This window comes from Lepidochelys olivacea, assembly GCF_965140295.1.
Source record: "Lepidochelys olivacea isolate rLepOli2 genome assembly, chromosome: 9".
Taxonomy (NCBI): domain Eukaryota; kingdom Metazoa; phylum Chordata; order Testudines; family Cheloniidae; genus Lepidochelys; species Lepidochelys olivacea.
In genome coordinates this window covers 92,383,814-92,404,635 of record NC_140419.1, presented here as the reverse complement: position 1 = coordinate 92,404,635, position 20,822 = coordinate 92,383,814, and the positions used below count along the sequence as shown (strand labels likewise).

The window sequence follows — 20,822 nt, the reverse complement described above, 5'->3', positions numbered from 1 at the left end:
GTTTGAGTAACAGTACACGCTGGACCAAGAGAGCTGAAATCCTGCCGTCAGCTAGCAAAAACAGTCATGTCGAAGCTGTGGAGTCTGTAGCCACGAAACCATAGCCACAAACCCGGACTCTCGTATGCAAGATAAACCCAAAGTAAATTTTAGAGAGTAGCGTGATCTACAGCACTGATTACTAGACTGGGAGCCAGGGACTGCTGAGTTCCATTTCAGGGGCAGGATGGTTCTGTGGTTAGGGCACTAGGCTAGGACTTTAGCAACCTGAGTTCAATTCCCTGTTCTGCCACAGACTTCTTGGGTGAGTCATTTAGCTTTTCTGTGCCTCAGTTCCCCATCTGTAAAATGGGAATGGATAGCACTTTCCTACCTCACAGGAGTGATGTGAGGTCAAACGCATTAAAGATAGTGAGGCGTTCAGATACTGTGGTGATGTGGGCGGGCACATAAGTATCTTAGATAGATAGACAGCTGTGGCTCTCCTGCCTTCTTTCATAGCCTTGCGAAAGTCACTTCACCTCTCTCCCTCAGCAACATAGACCCAGTATCGATCACACAGTGTTGTGAGGAATAAGGAGATTATGTCCATATTTCTAGTGTATGCATCATTGTAGTGTTTAGGTGTCATAGTCAAGAATCAAAGGAGTATCCTGTCTCACTGATTATATGCATCATATTCTGCTTCTCTCTCAGGGCAAAATTCTTCCCTAGATACCCACAGACTAGTTACTGGGGCACAGGTTGGGACCATCATATAGCTGGTGTTCCCAGAAGGAATGCTGGCTGACTGGTGGGCAGTGTAATAATCTGTTTATTTGCAGTATACAGTTTAGCCACTAGATGTCTCTTTGCACATTATAGGATTCCACACGTGCCATGGTAAACAAGGAAACGAAGCTGGAACTCAAACTGTGATGAAGCCTGTTTGTGTCTAAAGAAAATAACTTTAACTACCTTTGGTCTTTAAAAAGGGGACTGCTCTTTAAAAAGTTCTGTGATTCTATATCTCCTGACAGGGTGCACACGTCAGAACAGTGCAGTCAGTATACATGAGTGAGGTGGGGCAGGGGGAGGGAATGGCACTTAGTAGGAACAGGTTTATTCTTCTAGGGAGATGATGGCCAGCCTGTATGCAGGGCGTAAGAGAGGGAAACTCATTGGCCTCTCCCTCCTCATGCAGCTGAACAGGGACAGTCAGAATCTATTTGGATATAATCTTGTGGGTGAGTCATTCTACTTTAGGGGAATCTCCTTCATAGGCTCTTTCAGTGAGGGGAAAGCCCACAAAAAAAGAGAAGTAGCCTTCTCTAAAAGAGAGAAGACACAAACTCATCCTGCTGCCCTAAGGCCCACAGGAGTTTCACACTGAACTCCATCAGACATAGCCTCCCTGTAATGTTTGGAAGACATTGGGGAGAATCTATAATCTACAGCGGGCACAAACTTCCTATTTTTCAGAACACACACCTGTCCCTTGGGCTGATGGAGAAAACACTTGCCATTACCCAGAGGTGAATGGGAAGGCAGTAATAGCAAATAAATGTCTTGGGACTTAAAAACACAAGTTAGAGTGTAAGGCCTATATTTTTACTTCTGGGTACCTACCATTAAGTTCCTAAAAAGTGGCCTGATTTTGCACAGGTGCTGAGCACCTGCTCCTCCCATTGGCTTCTGTGGTGTTCAGCACTCATGAAAATCAAGGCACTTACATTTAGGCACCTAAATGTGGGTTTGGCTTATCTAGTTTACCATTAGAAACACTGATTTGAAAATTCAGGCTTTTGACTGCAGATTTAAGGGTTACAGTTCTTACTAAAGCCTGAAATCAAGATATTTCTTCTTTTCCCGCAGTGGTCATCGTTACTCACAGAAGGCAGCTGGAGGACAGGGGGAGCTTGGGACTTATTTAAATGCACATGATATTTTTCTTGCATGCTGAACTCTTAATCAGGCCTGCATTTCACTGCAGATTAGCAGTATGTGTGACGCAGGACTCTGAGACCTCTGGAGGTACGGCATGTGCACAGATATGATCTTTTCTGACCCTTTCATTTGTTTACAGAAGTGTATACTGCGTGTGCGTGCTCGCTCGCTCTCTGTCACATATGCATGCACAGCTAGAACGTTACAGCGGCACGGAAGCTCAGTTTGCTTTTTTTTAATCATTGCAAAACAGGAACAAATGAGTGTGTCACTTTAAACCATGAGACCACTTAGTCCATAAAGACAGATTTGGCTTCTTTGTGCTTCCAGGGACAGGCCAGAATTCCATAGTGATCCCACTCTTCTCTCTCTCTCTCTCTCTCTCTCTCTCTCTCTCTCTCTTTCCCACTCAGCCTCCACCCACCTCTCCCTTCCACCCCCTCTCGAGATTTGCTTAGCCTTTGCCTGCCTCTGTTTTTGTGGCTGGTAACCAGCAAAAGAATGGAATGGATTTAATGATTTGTTGGCTGCAGTGGCAGTACGATTAAGTCAATAAAGCTGCAAGCTGAAAACAGACAGGGTAGTTACAGTATATGACTTTAACCTTGTTAATGCATGTTTACGTCCTTCTGCCCACTGCATAGCCGCACATTGCATAAAGAAGATCTGATCAATCTTTAACCCATTAAATAATTCATAAAGTGAGAGCAGACATCAGATACTTGCAAAGCGGATCAGTAACTATGGGGTCAGCAATAACTTTGGTTCCCTGGACCATATCCAGCATGTTTAAGCTATGGTGATGTCACCAGGCAAGCGTCTAACCTTAATCATTTGTATGCGAACAAAGGGAAGTTAACTGTTGACGTGCGAGGTCCTTTTGTGAAAGAAGCGCTTGCAGTGGCTCAGCAATGTCCATGCCTCAAATGGAAGATGGAAATCTCAACAGCCTTCCCAAGACCCTTGAGTTTTCTGTGTCACTTGGAAAATTTGACCCTTTGGGTTTTTTAAATATATAAAGACACCTACGTCTCTTAAGCCCTCAAGTCCAATTTTCATTGGTGGTTGGAAGCCATGACAGCAGCACTGCCATAAGACCTGAGACTTTGGGGGTTGAGCAGGAAGGGGCGTAGACCAACGGAAGCTTGAGTTTCAGGCCAAATGTCTCAACTTAGGCAGGTTTGCTCTGCCATAAAGCATCTTCAAAGGCTGGTTTGCTCAGTGTCTGGTCCATGGCACATTCTTTTCTGTAGCCAGGCTGGCCTCGTGGTTAAGTAACTGGACCAGGACTCAGGAGTTCCCAACTATGGCACAGATTCCTTGTGTGACCTTGGACAAATCACTTAATCTGTCCATTCTTCAGTGTCCCCAAATAGGATAATTGTCTTCCAACTTGTAATGGCCTAGTAGCCTTTATGCCAGCTCCAACAGATCACTGGAGTGCAGCGTGTCTGGGCCACACACCTAGCATGCCCGCTGCCATGCCCTCTGTGTGCCAGCTACAACAACTCGGGACTCCACCACAGGGGCAGTGTGAAGGGGGGCTTTGCATAAGGAGAAGCTTTGTTTAGACTTGTAAAATAAAGGAAAAAATGGTTTGGGGTAGCATTTTCAAAGTTAAGTAAAGCAGTCAAGGATCTGACACCCATTGAATTATAATGGCAACTGAGTGCCTAATTCCCTTAGGTATTGCTGAAAAATTGCAGCCAGTGTGTAGTTGAACAGATTTTCAAACCTTGCCTCTGACATTATGCATGCATATATTTGCATGAGCAGATCCTCCACTTGTAGATCCAGAAGGTATTTGCATATGCAAATAAAGCAGTTAGACACTTGTGCACATAATCGTGGTATTTGCACACATGTGTAATTGCAGGCCAAAGTTTCAAACCAAGCCTGCATAGTATGCATGTATTTACTGGCAGACTTATTGGTTACAGAAAGCCAGACAGGTAAGGGATCAAAATAGTCTTTTTGAGGCAGATTGTCATGCACATCAGAACATATCTCAGAATCCAGTACACAGGCCCGATGGCAGAAATTCCCAGATACACAGCGATACTCACTGCGAGTGTGAGATCACAGTCTGCACCCGTCAGTGTGCTGATGCCAGTGTATGCTATCGGGAGCTAGGAATTAAGACCCCAAGAGCTAGTGCTGATTCCCCCGTTATTTAATTACTCTCTGTTGCTTTATGACTTGTACTGATCAAGACTGTTACATTAATTTGCCCTGTGTGGTTTTGCGATCTAGAGCTGTGGTCTCTGTTCATGAGAAGGTGCCCCAGAACTGGTGGCAAATCAGATCTGATTTGAGAAAAAAATCCATGTTAATTTCCTATTAATTTTTAGCTTGGAATTTTCTGTTATGAATCTGAAAATCTTCCTTCTCAGTCTCTTTATTTCCATAAACTAACCTATATTCACCCAGTGATGCTTTGTTAGCACTGCACCCACCGTAGGGATATATTATGCATCTGGTAATTTTTGTGCATTGACTGGGGGGGAGAAGGGGAGTTGTGTATTTGTGGAATGGGGGGGTCTACTTGATGGAATATGGAGGTGCTCCAAGCATATGCTAATGCTGAATGGGGGGTCCCAATTCCTGACCCATAGATAATATCCTACAAGTCACGTGAAGCTACCAAGGATTCCTGAGCTATAGCTTGAAATGCTTCAGTTATCTACAAATAAACACCATTAATTGCTTTTAGAGTGTGTCATGCAGTGGTTAAATAATGAGATCCTTGTTCATGTATTTGTACATCAGCCTGTTTGGAGGTGGGGGAAAAGTCTGAAGTGGTGAAATTATTTAAAATTAGTGGGGATATTTACAGGAAGGCATAAAGAACTGTCAGTAGTGGAAAGCGGCATTTTATGTTCTTGTCCCAAATGACCTTGCTCCAAGGACAAATCAGAGCTTGATGAAATGAAGCTGCAGATGGCTAGTGATCTCAACTCTGTAATAATGAAATGACACAAGAAAAAAATGAGCCGTCTCCAGTTTGCAAATACAATCTGAATGGAAGGGGGAAAGGAATTTTGAAGGGGAGATTGCGTTGACTTGGTTATAGCATTTCAGCTCTGGGTGTCTAAATACATATTTCTCTTGATTTTTTTTTAATTAGTGGCACTGTGTACACTAACAGCCAAGGGTGCCTTAACATATTGTTTTCTATTTTTAGATGTTAGCACCTGGGCTGTGACTTTGCATTATCAATTGTTTTAGCCCAACATCTGTGGTTGTGGTTTTGGAACTTGGTTGGACCGATGGCTTGATCTGGGAGTTTTAGGTACTCTGGTTTGGCAGGAAGGGATGAAAGCACGTAAGAGATTTAACAGTGAAAAAGTGATTGCTGCTCATGTGCATAATCTATATTATAGATTTAAAAAAACATTAACTTAAAAAATGGAGCAATTCAAAAACTCTTTCTTTTAACCCAGTGGTTCTCAACCAGGGATCGGGGCCCCTTGGGGGGGCCACGAGCAGGTTTCAGGGGGGTCTACGAATCAGGACCAGCATTAGACTCACTGGGGCCCAGGGCAGAAAACCCACCTGGGGCTGAAGCTGAAGCCTGAGCAATGTAGCTTCCCAGGGGCCCCTGTAGTGTGGGGCCCTGGGCAATTGCCCTGCTTGCTACCCCCTAATGTCGGCCCTGGCTTTTATATGCAAAAGACAGTTTTTGTGACACAGGTGGGCCGTGGAGTTTTTATAGCATGTTGGTTGTGGGGGGGCCTCAGAAAGAAAAAGAACCCCTGTTTTAACCCACTCCATCTTGATTTGGTCCAAGTATATAAAAATGGCAGAGATCTCCAGAATTGGGCAGGTAAAGGGCTAAATTGCCCCCTTAACACTGAATTTCCTGACTTTTGCCATGTTTGAGCCAAACCTCGCATGGTTATTTCATCTGATCCTTCCCACCCCCTCCCCCAACTATTTAATATATATATTCAGCATCTAGCTGCCGCTTTCTTCTGTGGCTGCTCCTCTTGTGCATTCACCTACACTGACTCCTGTGAACCTCATCAACACCTCTGTTAGAGAGAGCGCCTTGACATCACACACAGATTCCTTGACTCAGACTGTATTTTATAGACGCGAGCCATTGCAGTTTGGCATTGGGGCTAGCGCAAGCTTGTAGAGGCGGTCAGAAAGGGACTACTAGCCAAAATTGGGCGAGATAAATACAGTTTTAGATTATCTCACTGAATTGCTAGGCAAGCTGCCCGCAGTGGGAACCAGAGTGCATTGTCAAGGGTTGGAGACTCATGACAGCTGAAACAAGCCAAATATAAATATTTTATTCTTTGCAGAGAATTCCGTTTTGGACTTTGCCTGTATGGAATAGAGACGTGCAGGAAGTGTATGTGTGTAACTGAGGCAGGTGAATGTAATAGAAAGGGTAGTGACCAAAAGACCCTGCTCAAAATGAGTAAGACTCTTAGAATTCTGGCCTTGAATGGAGCAGCCAGCGTGGAACAATGTTCGTGTGCTGAGGACGCCCTGGGATCGGGACTGCGGCAGAGCCTTTCCTACCATTCTGATTTCCTGGGTGCTTCCATAAGAGTGCATCTCCGATCCTGCTGCTGCCCTTCACTTGGGGAGGTGGAGTGCAGAAGATCCTCTTCCATGGTTGCCATTAATGATGCTCTCGCAGTCTGCCAGTAGGGGATGCCTGTACCAAGGGTGTGATTTGCAGTCTACTCCAGCCCCTCCTGGAAGGCAGAGAGTCACTTTTGATGGTACCGGGGCCACTCCTACTCTAAGGCTTGCTTACACTGCAGCGCACTGCACTGCCCTGGGGTTTATGCATCCCCACTTACATTGCGTATTCCACCTGTCTAGTAAGTGGAAAGCTGATCGTACTCCTGAACCAGTCTCCTGTGCTCCTTCCTACTACCAATATCATGTTCATTAAAAACCCCTATTAGCATGTTCTAAGGTAGGCCTGATAAAGCATGCATTTTGCTCTGTATGAAGTAAAACAACCAATGCAGTAACTTACCGTAGGTTTTAGATATCTTTTTTGCTTTGTTCTGCTGAATAAAACCAGCTGGGGAAAAAAATGTGGCAAAATCCTTGCATTAAAGTTTTCACTCATTTGATTAATTGTTTTTGGAAGTGAGAGTTGGGCTGAATTTCCATCCTGTTAAAAGCCTGGATGCATTTAGAAACAGAATTATGGATATTTCTCTTTTGAGCAGCATGTAACGTAAGAGCAGCTATAAGGAGATGAGCGTATTTTCCATTTTACTTGGCCAAAACAGTCCTGGGTGTAGTTGCCAACCAGGTTTAGTGATCTTGTCATTGCTTCCATCAAACAAGGAGGGTTAACTTTGTGTGATGCTGAGCATGCCAGTGCCATAAGAACAGAAGAAAGACCTTAAAAGAAAATTTCCCCCTCTTTTTTTACAAAACTGTATACCAGTGGATCACTTACAGTTTTCAAACAAAGCTTGTTCCTGACTGACAGCCCCTGAGATAAGCCTAGAAACTTGAGTCTGATAGTATTTCACATGGTTGTATATCAACTAAACGGCTGGAAGATGAAAAAAGAAAAGACCCACTGAGCTACACAGTTTGTTTTATCAATGCTTGTATATTGTGTTAAAACAAACAAACCAGAAAGAGGATGGGGGGGGGGGGAGCTTCAGAAGACGTCTGAACTAAAAGGATCAGTTTTATCTTGAAGTGCATCTTAGAAGTGGAGGTAGAATCAGGGTGGGAGTGGGGGTGGAGAAGAAGAGGGGGAAGGAAAGGAAGAAATCTTTCCCCAAAGAGCAAATGTAAAGTCATATTAAAGACAACAAAAAACAAAGAGGGGGAAATTTTCTTTTAAGGTCTTTCTTCTGTTCTTATGGCATCTATAACCTCTATAAGCTGTGTAGATCTATAACATCTATAATCTGTATAGATGTTATAACATCAGCTTTAAGTCATGTAACATGAAAATTCTGTCAATGCATGGGGGGCTTTGGGGAGGCGGGGGGAGAAAGGAGGTTGTTTGTACTAAGGTAGCCACATCTCAACCCAAATATTTTCACCTTTTAATATCCATTTAGATTAAAACTTATGGATGCATTGATAGCAGCTGCTTAGTAAAGGCTTGCACCAGGGATTTTCCTTTTTTAACCATGTGCATGTCTCCACCCTCCTCCTGTTATGCAGCCTCTCAAGAATGCCAGGCAGAGGGAACACCATGTGTGGATTCTTTCTGGATCCTGCAACTGAGCCGAACAGGCAACTCTCATTGCAGTATAGTTTGATGCATGGAACAGCGGGATCTTTCTAATATAGTTATATTGCCAGAGTGCCTAGGAGCCCCAGTCACAGATCTGGGCCCTTTGTAGGAGCTGTACAGCCACAGAACAAAAAGACAGTCACTGCCTCAGAGAGCTTACAAGACAGACAGACAGATGTGGGAGCACAAGGATACAGTGAGGCTGCTGTCTGAGGCCAGCACACATCTACATGTTCCCTGTACAGAAGAAAACTCTTACCTGTGTAGGTCAGGCTAGATGCCATGATGGTCCCTTCTGATCTTAAAGTCTGTGAGCTCACCCCTCCAAATGCTGTCCATAAATGACTTAATGAAGCTTCACGATACCCTGCAAGGTAGGAAAGCCTCATTCTTCCCATTTTACAGACATGTGAACTGGGCACATAGGGTATGTCTACACTGCAGTTAAACACCCACTGCTGGCCCATGCCAGCTGACTCAGGCTCGCAGGGCTTGGGCTCAGGGGCTGTTTCATTGCGGTGTAGACATTCAGGCTTAGGCTGGAGCCTGGGCTCTAGGACCCTGCAGTTAAACACCCCCTTAGCCCAAGACCCAGGAGCCCAAGTCAGCTGGCATGGGCCAGCCGTGGGTGTATAATTGCAATGTAGACATACCCGTAGAGGTTGTCTGATTAGCCCAGGCTTTGCAGTGAGTCAGTAGCAGAGCCAGAAATAGAACTGTTGAGGAGTTTTGTTGCAGTATCTCTTCTATCCTAGTTTGTTAGAATATAGCTTGTTTGTAACTACTTCAGCATTAGTTGTCTTGGCTCAGAAAGCTTGTTAGATGTTGGCACTAACATTTTTACCCCCCCCCCCCATATTAAGAGTGAAGAAGTCTGATGTGCGCTGCCTGTTTACCTTTGCATTTTGTCCTTATTCTTTGGTACAGTGGTTGCACATAAACATTTACTTCTGTTTTGAGACCTGTAATTACTGGATTCAGCTGTGAGCCCCATTTAAAGTAAAGGGACTATTTCTCAAACTGGCAGTGTCTTTCAAAACGGAAGATACTTTTAAAGCTCAGTCACTGTATGCATTTTTAATCAGATGCACTTCAGTTCTTCTACTGCTTGTTACTTTCGTTTGAGATGCACAGTTTTCACTAGCAAATACCCACTGTTCTTTGCAAAGCTGAGTCTATTTCTCACAATAACCCTGCTTTGACCTGGTTATCTGTTAACCACAAAGAATTCCGTTCTGATTAGTCCATCTGTTAACTGCTCAAATTCACATGACTTAGCTTTATTGTGAGGGTCTGTAATATAATGCTTAGTGGTCTCCACTGGCAGCTTATGTCTTGTAAAGTAAACGTGCCTTTCCGAGAGCCACTCTTCTGCAGGTCACTGTCTTCTTGATGTTTTCAATGACTTTGTCCGGCAGTTTGCAGTCCCCTTCTAAAATATATTGTAAATCTTCAATAGCTCTGGTCTTAACTTAGTGCATTTTAAAATTGAAGTTGCTTTATGCTCTATTCCTTAGAGTTCCACCTTAAGAGCAGATGGGAAAATATAGGAATGATGAATGAGACTGGTGCTTTTCAACTGTTTTTTAAAAAAACAGTGACTACTTTAGATTAAGGTTAATGGGATTCTTGCCTGCCCATCCAGGGTGACTAACCCCCTCAAGATGACATTGGGGAAGTCCTGTTTGTTAATGAAGACTCATGAAGAATTAAGGACTGTAACTTTCCAGATTCTCACCTAAGTGAACACGTGTGTGATTACTGGATGAACAACAAAGAGCTGGAGTTTCAGAAATGCGGTCATGTTGTTGACACAACGAATTTGCGTGTGCACTTACTGCAACTGGAAGCCAGGTTTTTAGAAGTGTGAACGTGCATGGCTTGTAAACGTGGGCCCAGATCCAGCCAAGTACTTAAGCATGTGCTTAACTTTCAGCACGCGCGTAGAGTCTAGTAAAAAGAAAAGGAGTACTTGTGGCACCTTAGAGACTAATAAATTTATTTGAGCAGAAGCTTTCGTGAGCTACAGCTCACTTCATCGGATGTTAGTCTCTAAGGTGCCACAAGTCCTCCTTTTCTTTTTGCGGATATAGACTAACACGGCTGCTACTCTGAAAGTCGTCTCTAGTGGGACTATTCATGGCCTTTGAGTTAAGCACACGTGTAAATGCTTTGCTGGATCAGAGCCATAATTGCTGTGACTGCACACTCAGTCCCAGGAATCACCTGTGCTGTGTGTGCATACGTACATTTCTAACAGTGAGTCACTGCATATGCTGTTTATGCTTGTGAATGGCCAGTGATGCATCTGACCCATCACTGGTGTACACAAAGAGCAGGGTTTTCTGCCACAGGTGTAATGGTTGAACCTGAGCATGGATACTAAGCATACACACTCCTGAAAACTGCTCTGACTCTTGCTGCCTAACTCCCAACACAAGCACCTGATGCTGGGTCTCTATTCACCCACTCACAGCACCAATCCCATCTCCAACATAAATGGCCAAATTGGAAAGCCCACTGAGTACTGTAGAGCTCTGAAACTGCCGTGTGACAGTTTGCCTAGCAACAGAACCACATGCTTTCAACATTTCCAGGCTCCTTATAATGTGCTGTTTGGTTAAAAATTCTGTTGATTCGATGTTTGAATTTGAGTTTTGGAGTGAGAGAGAGAAGCTGTGATGTATTACGAAAAACACAAGAGGAATTCAATGACTGCACACCAGGCATTCATATCTTTGGATGTAGCCCACAAGTAACTAAACGCACCCCTAGATGTGTGAACACCCAGGGCTGTGGTCTCTGGCTTTGAAATTCAAATCCTACCCGAGATGCTATCTTCCTGAAATTTAAAATGGGATAGCCCAAAGCATGGACCAGTTCAGGCTGTGGCTTGTTTGGCTTGGCCTTAGCATGGGAAGTGATTTTTCTTGGGGAGTGATGAAAAGGAAAAATGTTTAAAGTTCATTAACCTTTGATACAGATAGCAGCATCCTTTAGACCACATGCAAGAGCTATTCTTAGTCATGACACTTACATGGTTATTTTCTACTGTAAGGGAATGCAGTAGTTCCCACTAGTGGTGAAAATAAGAGGTGTTTTGTTTTTGTTTTTTTGCTCATCCTAAACATGAACTATAAAATGAAAGACTTTGAATTCCTTCCTTGTTTCACCCCCCCACCACCTTTTTTTTTGGCCTAATTTTCCCCCAAGCAAAAATGTGCATATATATTATTTTTCTTTAGTGGCTAATTAAATGTTATGCAACACTTCTCCCAAATGTAGGAACCTATTCTGGGTATTTGCAAATGAACTTGGCTGATTGTCCTTCTTCCAGCAAAATCCCATATTGTTAGGCCATTCTGCTGCTGCCGAAGAGCTGCAATTAGTAATGTGATTTCCCCTTCTTTACCATTAATAATATGGAAAAAAACAACATTATTTTCTTAATTAGGTTTCGGATAAATTAGAATGAGGTGGACACGATTAGTTAAAAAAAACAAAAGAAGAAGAAGAAGACGACTTTAATGTTATGACTTGTTAATGCAATAGCCCTGAGCGAAACAGAATGATTGTCCTTGCACTAAACTCGTTTGCTTCAGTAAGCACAGACCCTCTGCACGCAACAAGACAAGTTGGGAGGAAATTGGGTAGATGGCAGGGATTTTAGTGATATGAACATTTCAGTGTCTTTCATGTGCAGAGTACACAAACTGAATGCCTGCTCTTTCAAATATTACCCTAGAGGCAATCCATATTATTCAAAGCTTAACTATGGCTGCAGAATAATATCTGACATGAAAGCAAAACACTAGCTTTACATGAACTTTTGTATTTACATCAGAAGTAAATCATATTTACTTCTCTTCCCCTCCTTCTCCTTCTGTGGGAGGGAGGAGAGAAAAGGAATAGTGTCCAGTAGGATTGTAAGCAGAGCAGTGGTAATAATGTCTGGTCTTGTGAGACTGCCCATGAATAGGAATGATAATGAGTTCAGTGATGAGTTGCAGGTTTGTGTCTTTTGGTGAATTATCTCACAGGCATTTACATTTCATCAATTGTGGTTTTGCATAATAGACCTAAGTGCTGCAACAAAAGGAGGCACCATAAAAGTGAGTAATTTCAGTGACCTTCTTGGTAATCGCTCCTATTTTTAAAAAAGTATACATGTCCGAATGACCGGGGCAATCTCTTATAGTGAAACCATCGCGAAAGGCGTTCCTGCTCTGACAGCCTGGCTTTTGACAAACACCCTCCAACGTCTCCTTCTGGTCACTCCAAACCATTGCTGGTATCCTGTTTGCTCCATTTTAGCATGATTCTCATTGTCAGATGTCAAAAGGCAACAACCATTTTCTTCTTGCTTATCTTCTGATAGCATTGATTCTCAGACAAAGGATGTGGGCTTCCATTCTGAAAACAAAGGAAACATGGCCTGGTTAAGAATGCTGGATATAATGTACATAATTCTTTCTGCCAATAATAACAAAGCATCATAAATAATGTAAAAGCTGGATGTTAAAATGGGGACTATACTGGTAGCTACTGTGCCTGGGTATAGAGTTTGCTGGAGTATTTCTCTGCTCTTCCTCTTCTTCACTGAAGACGTGGCTTTTTCACTTATTTTTCTTCCCCTAATTACATGCTACCTCTGTAAGATGTTTTGGCTTAAATGTTTCTGACTTCCTCTTCCTTTCAGGTTCTGCTCCCAGAATCTTTGGGGTGCTGTTATGATGGGCTTTAGAATTTTCCCCTCTGTTCGTCTTGGGTCAATTTCTCAGGTGGCGTAAATTGACACTGATCCATTATTGACCACAATGGAGCGATTCCAGTTCCCACCAGCTGGGTATCTGGCTCATTGATTCCAGTGGAGTAACGCTGATTGATGCCAGTTGGGAATCTTGCTCTTCCCTCCTCTGCATATTCAGGTTCTTGCCTTGTTTCCAGATCATCCTAACCAGGAGCTTTCCCCTCTGATGCTGGTCTCCCCCACTCCCAGTTCTCTGCATGACCTTGGCTCTCCTTTTCCTAAGTTTTCCGCAGTGTGTGTCTTCTTTCTGTCCGATATCTACTAGCTCCTGCTTTACTCCAGCTCTTCTTCCTTTGTCTGTTAGCATCACATTGGGGAATTAGTGGAGAATGTAGGGCTTGATTCACATCCCTCTGCCAGTTATACACCCATGTGACTCCATTGATCCCAGTGAATCAGTCCCCTAGCTGTGGGCCAGGAACAAAGAACTTTGGATTAACCTTTGATCCCTCAGTTTCTTCCTGTGTTGATACTCTGAAGTCAGAGCAGTCCACTGCTACTCATTACAACAGCCACAATGTGCGCCATTCAATGGTGCAGTCTCTGTAAAAATCCAGAAGATGCAATTCAGGATGGAACAGCAACTGGGCTGGAGGGGGGCATCAGTGGATGGGACAATGACTTCTGTTGTGTCTCCCTGGTGAGACTGATTTTTTTTCTCTTTTTTATCTTTCTTGGCAGGATCAAAATCCTGGAATTGTTACCAGACTTCAGGAGCCAGGCACCATACCAAGCGGAGGCTCGGTGCCTGCACCAACTACAGTGAACGGATATACGATGAGGAACCATTTGCTGAAGCAGCAAATCATAAGACGGCAGCTAATGCAGGTTCGGCTTGCTGTGCCTACGTGACTCCTGTAATGTATACGTGGCCACTGTTAAAGTGAGAAGTGCTGCGTAAGAAATGGCTGTTGCAGAGTGTTGCAGGCTGGGTCTGACTATCGGTCCAGAGAGTCCAGCCTTCTGTCTCTGAGAAAGGCCAGCACCAGTTGCAGTGGGGGACGGGGGTGTGTGTGTACACACATAAGAATACGTTTTTGTGGAAGAGGAACATGGCCACCTCCACGCTGCTGTTTCCATCCCCTGCAGTCCAGGGTCTGTGCTAGGAGAGAGGGCAGATGCTGAGGGGTCTGGCTTAAGGAGTGAGTGAGGCAGGGTTAGGGGGATGCTCTTCATTCCCACCCCCTCCAGCACCATAGGGATTCCTCCCAGTAGATGGTCCAGTCCCAGGTTGTAGTCCCCTTTGCACTGAGCTTGCCACTCCTCCCAGGAGCCGGGGAAGCCCTGGCAGCAGAGGCTGCGTTGGAGCCTTGCTGTCAGGGAGCCAGGGTGGGAGGGGCTGCCAGGGATCAGAGGCAATGAGGAGGCACAGAACCTCTGTGTGCATGGCCCTGGCTTCCCATGGATCCTGAGGAAACTGCCAGGTTTGGGGCGATCAGACCCCTCTCCCCAAGAGGACAGTGCAGCGGGAGCTCCATGAGGGAACCTTGCTGAGATTTCCTCACCAGGCCTGTCCTGCACTTGGTAGCTGGAGTTACTGGCTGTCTGCCTCCTCTCTCTGCTTTTGCCTCCTTCTCACTACCAAAATGGCCCCCCTCCTGACCTGCCCCATGCCTGTCTGTGCTGGTGTTGTGGGGCACTCATTCCAGTCCACACTGTGCTCTCTGCACTGTATGTGCTGTCACAGAGCAGACAGCACAGCACCATTTGGAAGGACGTGGCCAGAGCTCCCAGTAGCACAGGGCAGGCTGTGCTGGAGAAGGTGCCTCTGAAACAGAAGGAAAAGTGCACGGCATACAAGTCAGCTCACTTTAGGCAGAGCCAGCAATATCTTGGTAAGGAGGGAGCTCCCCATGGGTTCTCCCTGTGGGCCCACAGTAGGTTTTGGTTTAAAACGGAGATCTGGCCTACACATAAGAGTAGAGCCATCTTCCCAACACACTCGCAGCTGCCAGCAGTCTCCTGCGTCAATCTGCCCCCTGAAGGCTGCCCCATTTCTGTTCGTTCACATGCTGTGAGCACCTTTCAGTTCCACCCCCAAGAATCTGGTGCTTCAAAGGATGTGCCCAGACAGTTGGCCCAGTGGATTCTGGGAAGACCCAAAGATTCCTGCAGCACACAGAGCCTGATCCACTGAGGACAATGGAAAGATTCCCAGTGACTCCAGTGGGCTTTGAATCAGGCCCCGGTTGAGCAGAAACAAGGAGAGATGGGGGTAGAACCCCCTAGCCCCCATGTGGGTGAACAAAGTGGTCCCAATGTCATTCCAGCTCCCCTGTAGAGGTGGACCTGCTTACACAATTTTTGCCTAAGGCAGCCCCTGCTTGGACTGTGCTATTTAGAGGACACCTTTGCAAGAAGGGGCTTGTGAACAATTAAGTTCCTGACTGAAATGAACTGTCTGGGATGCACATCTGAAGAGCTTATGTGTGTAGTTGTTAGTGTCCAACTGGCCACACTTCAGATGTCTGCTGTTATTTTTGTTCCTTGCGAGGCTGCAACGTGACAACTCTTTCTCTTGTTTTCCAGGAGAAGCAGAAACAAACCATGCTGGGCGTAGCGTCTGAGCAGAGGAGTTCATTTGCGCCCCAACAGATGAATCAGTTTCAAGGTAAGGAGTGAAAGTGTGTGCTACTAAAAATGCAGGGTTCTTAATGATACTTTGCACTGAAAGAAAACCATTCTACATTTTGTCACATAACATGGCATTCTCCTCTTTTCTTATCACTCAAGTAGTAACTCTGTGACAAGGAATGCTGTGGCGAGGCCTGTTTAATGAAAGAGGGGAATTAAAGCAAAGCATCCTATTAAAAATCTGCCATGTTTCAGGGATAAATGCACCCTTAATGTTTAACATATTACCTCTTTTTGTATACAGCAGTACCACAACCTATTCCTACTGACTGCGGTCAGTCCATGCCAGCTCCTCCACTGAATCACCGCATGATGCCATCCAACCCGGGAATACTTCAGAACACCTTGGGCTCCGGACTGACTCCAACCTCTGTTACCCAGAACAGTGGGACAATGGTAATGATTCCGCATAATCCTGGGAAACAGCAAGGGATTTTCCCACCTAATTCCGATTTTAACATCCCTCTGCGACCAAACCAAACCTCTCTGGGCATGCACTCAGGATGCCAAACGGTTCACAGCCATCCTACTGTCCGGCCAGGAATGACATTGTCTAGCTTTAGTTCCAGTTCCTTAACAAATCACTCAGCAACTCAGCAACACTTAAGACAGCCTAGTATGCCAAGAATTTCTACTGTCTACCCCAATGCATCTGCTCAGATGTGGACACCGACTGGGGTTTCAAGAATGCCAAATCAAAGCCAAATGGATACCAGCATGCAGCAATTCTCCAGTAACCCCCTCGTCTCCAAACAGAACGTGAGACCAAATATTCCAGGTCAGCAGTTTTCCCACCAGGCTGTAGCACCGCCTAATCAGATTGCGCCTGGAGTCCAGGTCAGACAGATACAAAAACTAAACCTGGGACAGTCCGGCCAGAGCCTGAGCACGCTGAATAATCAGAACTTGAGACACGGTTTAACCAGAGGACCATTGCCAGCTATGAATGTTATGAAATCCATGCCACAAGGCATGTCCAGTTTTAACCAGCTCAATCCTGCTCAAGGACTCTGCCCGCCAAGTTACCCCTCCGCAGGCCAGCTGTCAGGAACATTCAACAGAATGAATACTGCTTCCGAGCTGCCGCAGTATGACTTTGTGCCACAACAGAGCAATTCGATCTTGCCTGGAAACTGCAGCGAGACTGACTTCATAGACTCCCTTATGAAGAACAGTAGCAATAATGATGAAGACTGGTTGAACAATTTGACAATGATAGACGACATTTTGGGACAGCACGCTCAAAGCTCCGGACATGTTTAGCTCATAGGGAAGCAGACTGACTTGTAAATAACTTAAGTATGACTTTTCAAAGTAAAAACAAACCAACAAAAATTGCCTCCTCTTTCAATACCGAATGAACGGACACGACCAATTCTTTGTCTGCATCAAAGTTTAATATTGGCAGTTTTTCAGATGACTGTATATATTTGAATATTTTATAAATTATGTTTTCCTAAACATTAAATATAGAAGTATTTATACTTCTTTTCTGGACTGTTTGTAAATAGATCTATAGCATACATTTTTTGTTTTATTATAGGAAATTCATTATACCTTGTTATAAATATGCAAATAATATTGTTAGTTTCAGTAATACTGTGTATTACAGCATAAAATACTTATGTTTTTGACATAACTTAACACATGATCTAGGGGTATCCGTGCAAACTGGCTAAACAGGAAGCAAATGTGGTAATTTATCTCCCTTGTCAAGAAGGAAGATTGAGGAGTTGCGTTTTTTTTTTTAAACTGTCAACCTATTCAGAGCACCCATCCTGCAAACCGATCCTTGTGAGTGGATCCCATCAGGGCTTCATGCAGGTGGAGGGATCCACCCGCAGATACCCGATTGCAGCAAAGTTTTCAGTCAGGATACACTTCCTCCATATGTTGATGAGAGCGTTGAATGCATTAACTGTCTAGTACTGAGTATATACTCATAATAGTACAACTGTTAACACAGACTACGTGACTATAGATTGCAACCAATTGAAGAATTATGGTGTGAAATGAGTGACACCTGAAGAGCAAACATCAGCCAAACATTGTAAAGCCTCTGTATGGAGGTATTATCCAATGACACAATAGTTCTGGTTTGCACACCTCTGCCATGTATATTTGTAGTGTACAGGTGATTTGTTCCTGGTTTCAAGCTTTTCATAATTTTCTGTTTTTAACGTGAGACTTGTTTTTTTTCCACGGGGAGAAGTCTATCAACATTAATAGTTAATTTTTTGATGTTTTTGTCAGCTACTATTGTCATATGTATATTTAAGTCTGTTTATAAAAGATCCACTGTACTGTAAACTTCTTAAAATGTTCATACTTTGTGTAATCATATTTTAATAGTCACATCATACTTTGCAATACATTTGTAATATAACGTCAGCTTCAAGCACAGAATGTTTTTTCTTCATACCATAATAAACTGCCAGGGGAAAACTGCATATATTTTATGTTTTCATTTCATAGAAGCAACATTTTGTAGCCGCAAACATTTGATTTGAATTATTTCACTGTTTTCCAGGATGTTAGAACATCATTCGAATACCTTGTATAAATGTATATGTGCTATTACTAGAAGAAATGAGGGAGAGGAAGAATTGAATTAAGCAGGCTAGAATTTCAATTTTGGATGGGATTTCCTATGCCAGCTTTACCCATCCTTTCAAATGCAATTATAAATGAATCCAGACAACTCTATCTGTTTTTTATATAGCACCTATCACCATAGTTATTTAGGCGACACTTCTTATTATCCAGAAATATAAATTAATCTAGATTTTGGAACTATTGCTTTGACAACTCTTTATTTTTACCTGTAAATATCTGTTGGCCTATCTGGAAAATGCAACTGTTCCACTGCAAGGAAAAACCATGCCCAGTGTAAAGTGGTTCAGGGCAATTGTGCAGATGCTGTGTTGCTAGAGACATGCCATATCATCTCGTAATATATATGGTAAATATTATATATTTGTGCGTGTGTGGGGGACAGAGTTGAGCCACTCCATTCATTTTAGATAGAGACATAAGCCCTTTACAGGAGAGCTCTAGATATAAAAAGCTACTGCCTGCTCTGGGGGGCAGGATATCTGGGTCTTAAAAATATACAAGTGAAGCTATAGTTAAATCAACTCCATATAAGCTGAATCCGAAAAGGCTGCAAACCTTTTGGGAAAATAAAATCATGCTGTTCGGGAAGAATTTTGCAACCTCTCAGTGTAGGGGTGGGGAATCATCCCAACCCCTGCCTACCAAAAAGCCTGTAAGAAATCAGTCTGGGTGAGTAAACCTCCAGGAGATCCCCTCTCTGGAATCTTTCCCAGATGATTCCATTGGGGCGAGGCAGGGTTTTCCCCTGCTATGGAATAAGTAAGGGTTCTTCCCCTCCAGATTCCCTAGATCTGCCAGAGGCACATGAGCATCTGAATGGGCACTGCCCCACACAGACGCTCTGGCCTTTTCCCCATTCCCTGCCAAGGACAGTGCAAGGGAGCCCCGCTGCCATGGCTTCCCTCTCTGGCCACTGCTCCCAGCCATCGTATATGGCATGGGGGAAAGGAAGAGTGAATGCCATCTCCGCTGCTTTGTTCTGGATGGATTTCCTGGCAGGGTACCGCTGAGGATGATGCACACGTCTCTCCCCAAGTGCGAATCCTTGGGCCTACAGATGGCCCTGAGAGAGCAAGAGGGGACAGTAGGGTGAGGACAACCCCTTGCTGTGTGCAGAGATGGGAAGATCCATATGTGGATCCTAGAGGAATGATCCCTGATGAGCCTATTCCTGGGAAGTGATAAGCACCTGCAACTCCCACTAAAGAGGAGCGGGAAAGAAGCCAAGATGTAAATCAGTGGGAGCTGTGGGTACTCTGTACTTCTCCAAATCAAGTCCTAAAGCTCCTTATGCATAAACGCAGACTCCTCTCTGTACAGAGCAGAGTATGGTAAACTCTTCTCAATAAAACCACAATGAGGCTATGGATGAGTTTGTTTGGCTATGAGAATTGCCGAGGCTTCTGCTGCTTTTCAGTTCTGAAATCCACTCTGCCAATGAAGGGGCATTGGCTCCAATTGGAAGTCAATGCAGTTTGTCTCTTTAAGGAGAGGTGTGCTCAGAGTCCCAATCCTGACTCCATCTCAGATTCGCAGAGTGTCACTTAGGGACAATGTCAACTGCAAAATCCTGTGCTGCAAACGTCTTTACCTCCAGTACGTTACTAACTACTTAGATGATTTTACGTGAAACAATTTTTAAAATCAGATTATTTTCTCTATGATTTTTTTTTTTTTACTTTTCTCATCTGGGACAATTAAAATCACTAAGTCAATTTGCCTTCTAGTTTTTCAGCTCTGCAGTGCAGTGTTTGAATTGCAAACACTGCAGGGGGAATGGAAAAACAACCATTTCTACTAGCATGTAAGAAAAATCATTCTCTTGGTCTCAGGCTATGTAAACACTGGTTTTCACACTCTAATTGTTAGGCCAGGTTTGAGCTGACAGTGCCCTTTTCACCTCTCTGTACCTCAGTTTCCCCATATGTAAAATAGAGTTGTTAATACTTCCTACCTCACAGGGGTGTTGTGAGGACTAAAGCTTGTAAAGTGCTTGGAAGATGAAAAGTATTATTACCTGGTGTCTATGGAGTATACTCATGAACACTCACTTTCAATTATATCCCGTTGGCGATTCCACATGTAAACAGTAATGAGAACTGCTCCATCTGGGTTCTGTTCAGATAGCCGGGCACTATCTTGTCCTACATGTTGCCATCCCAGCCCGCATACTGCCTGTGAATGGAGCATGCAGTACGTGGCCCACAAAGATGAAAGCAGGGTGAATATCGTGTAATCGATCAGCGATTGGAGCATTAGCTTTACATTTCGGGTTGGGATCAGACTGTAACTGACAATGCCTCTGTCAAAATAAACTGTTTTGTTCTACCAAACGCCTTCCTCTGTAATTCATCTTACTTTGATTACAGAAAACAGTGTTCAAATGCAAGGGGTCTGATCCTGCCCTCACATGGCTGTAAATCAGGGAGAGCAGCAATGGAGTCATACAGAGTTAAAACCAGGGTGAGACTAGAAGGAGGCCACGTCTATACTAGAAACGCTACAGCAGCAGAGCTGCAGCTCTGTAGACACACTACAGCGATGGCAGGGGTTCTTCCGTTGCTCTAGTAAACCCACCTCTCTGAGAGGCAGTCG

At 44.1% G+C, this 20,822-nt stretch overlaps 1 protein-coding gene across 4 annotated transcripts in view; it reads left to right on the top strand.

Moving 5' to 3' along the window:
• Nucleotides 1-20,560, top strand: part of MAMLD1 (mastermind like domain containing 1) — a 350,393-nt gene extending 329,833 nt beyond the window's left edge. For 3 of the 4 annotated variants that reach the window (XM_084639249.1, XM_084639246.1, XM_084639248.1), the window contains exons 3-5: nt 13,659-13,805; nt 15,507-15,588; nt 15,856-20,560. In XM_084639249.1, coding sequence (XP_084495375.1) covers nt 13,659-13,805; nt 15,507-15,588; nt 15,856-16,874 — 1,248 coding nt within the window. In that variant the 3' untranslated portion in view covers nt 16,875-20,560. The remainder of the gene's footprint in view (nt 1-13,658; nt 13,806-15,506; nt 15,589-15,855) is intronic. The other variant, XM_084639247.1, reaches the window with a different exon arrangement.
• The last annotated feature ends 262 nt before the right edge of the window (nt 20,561-20,822 follow it).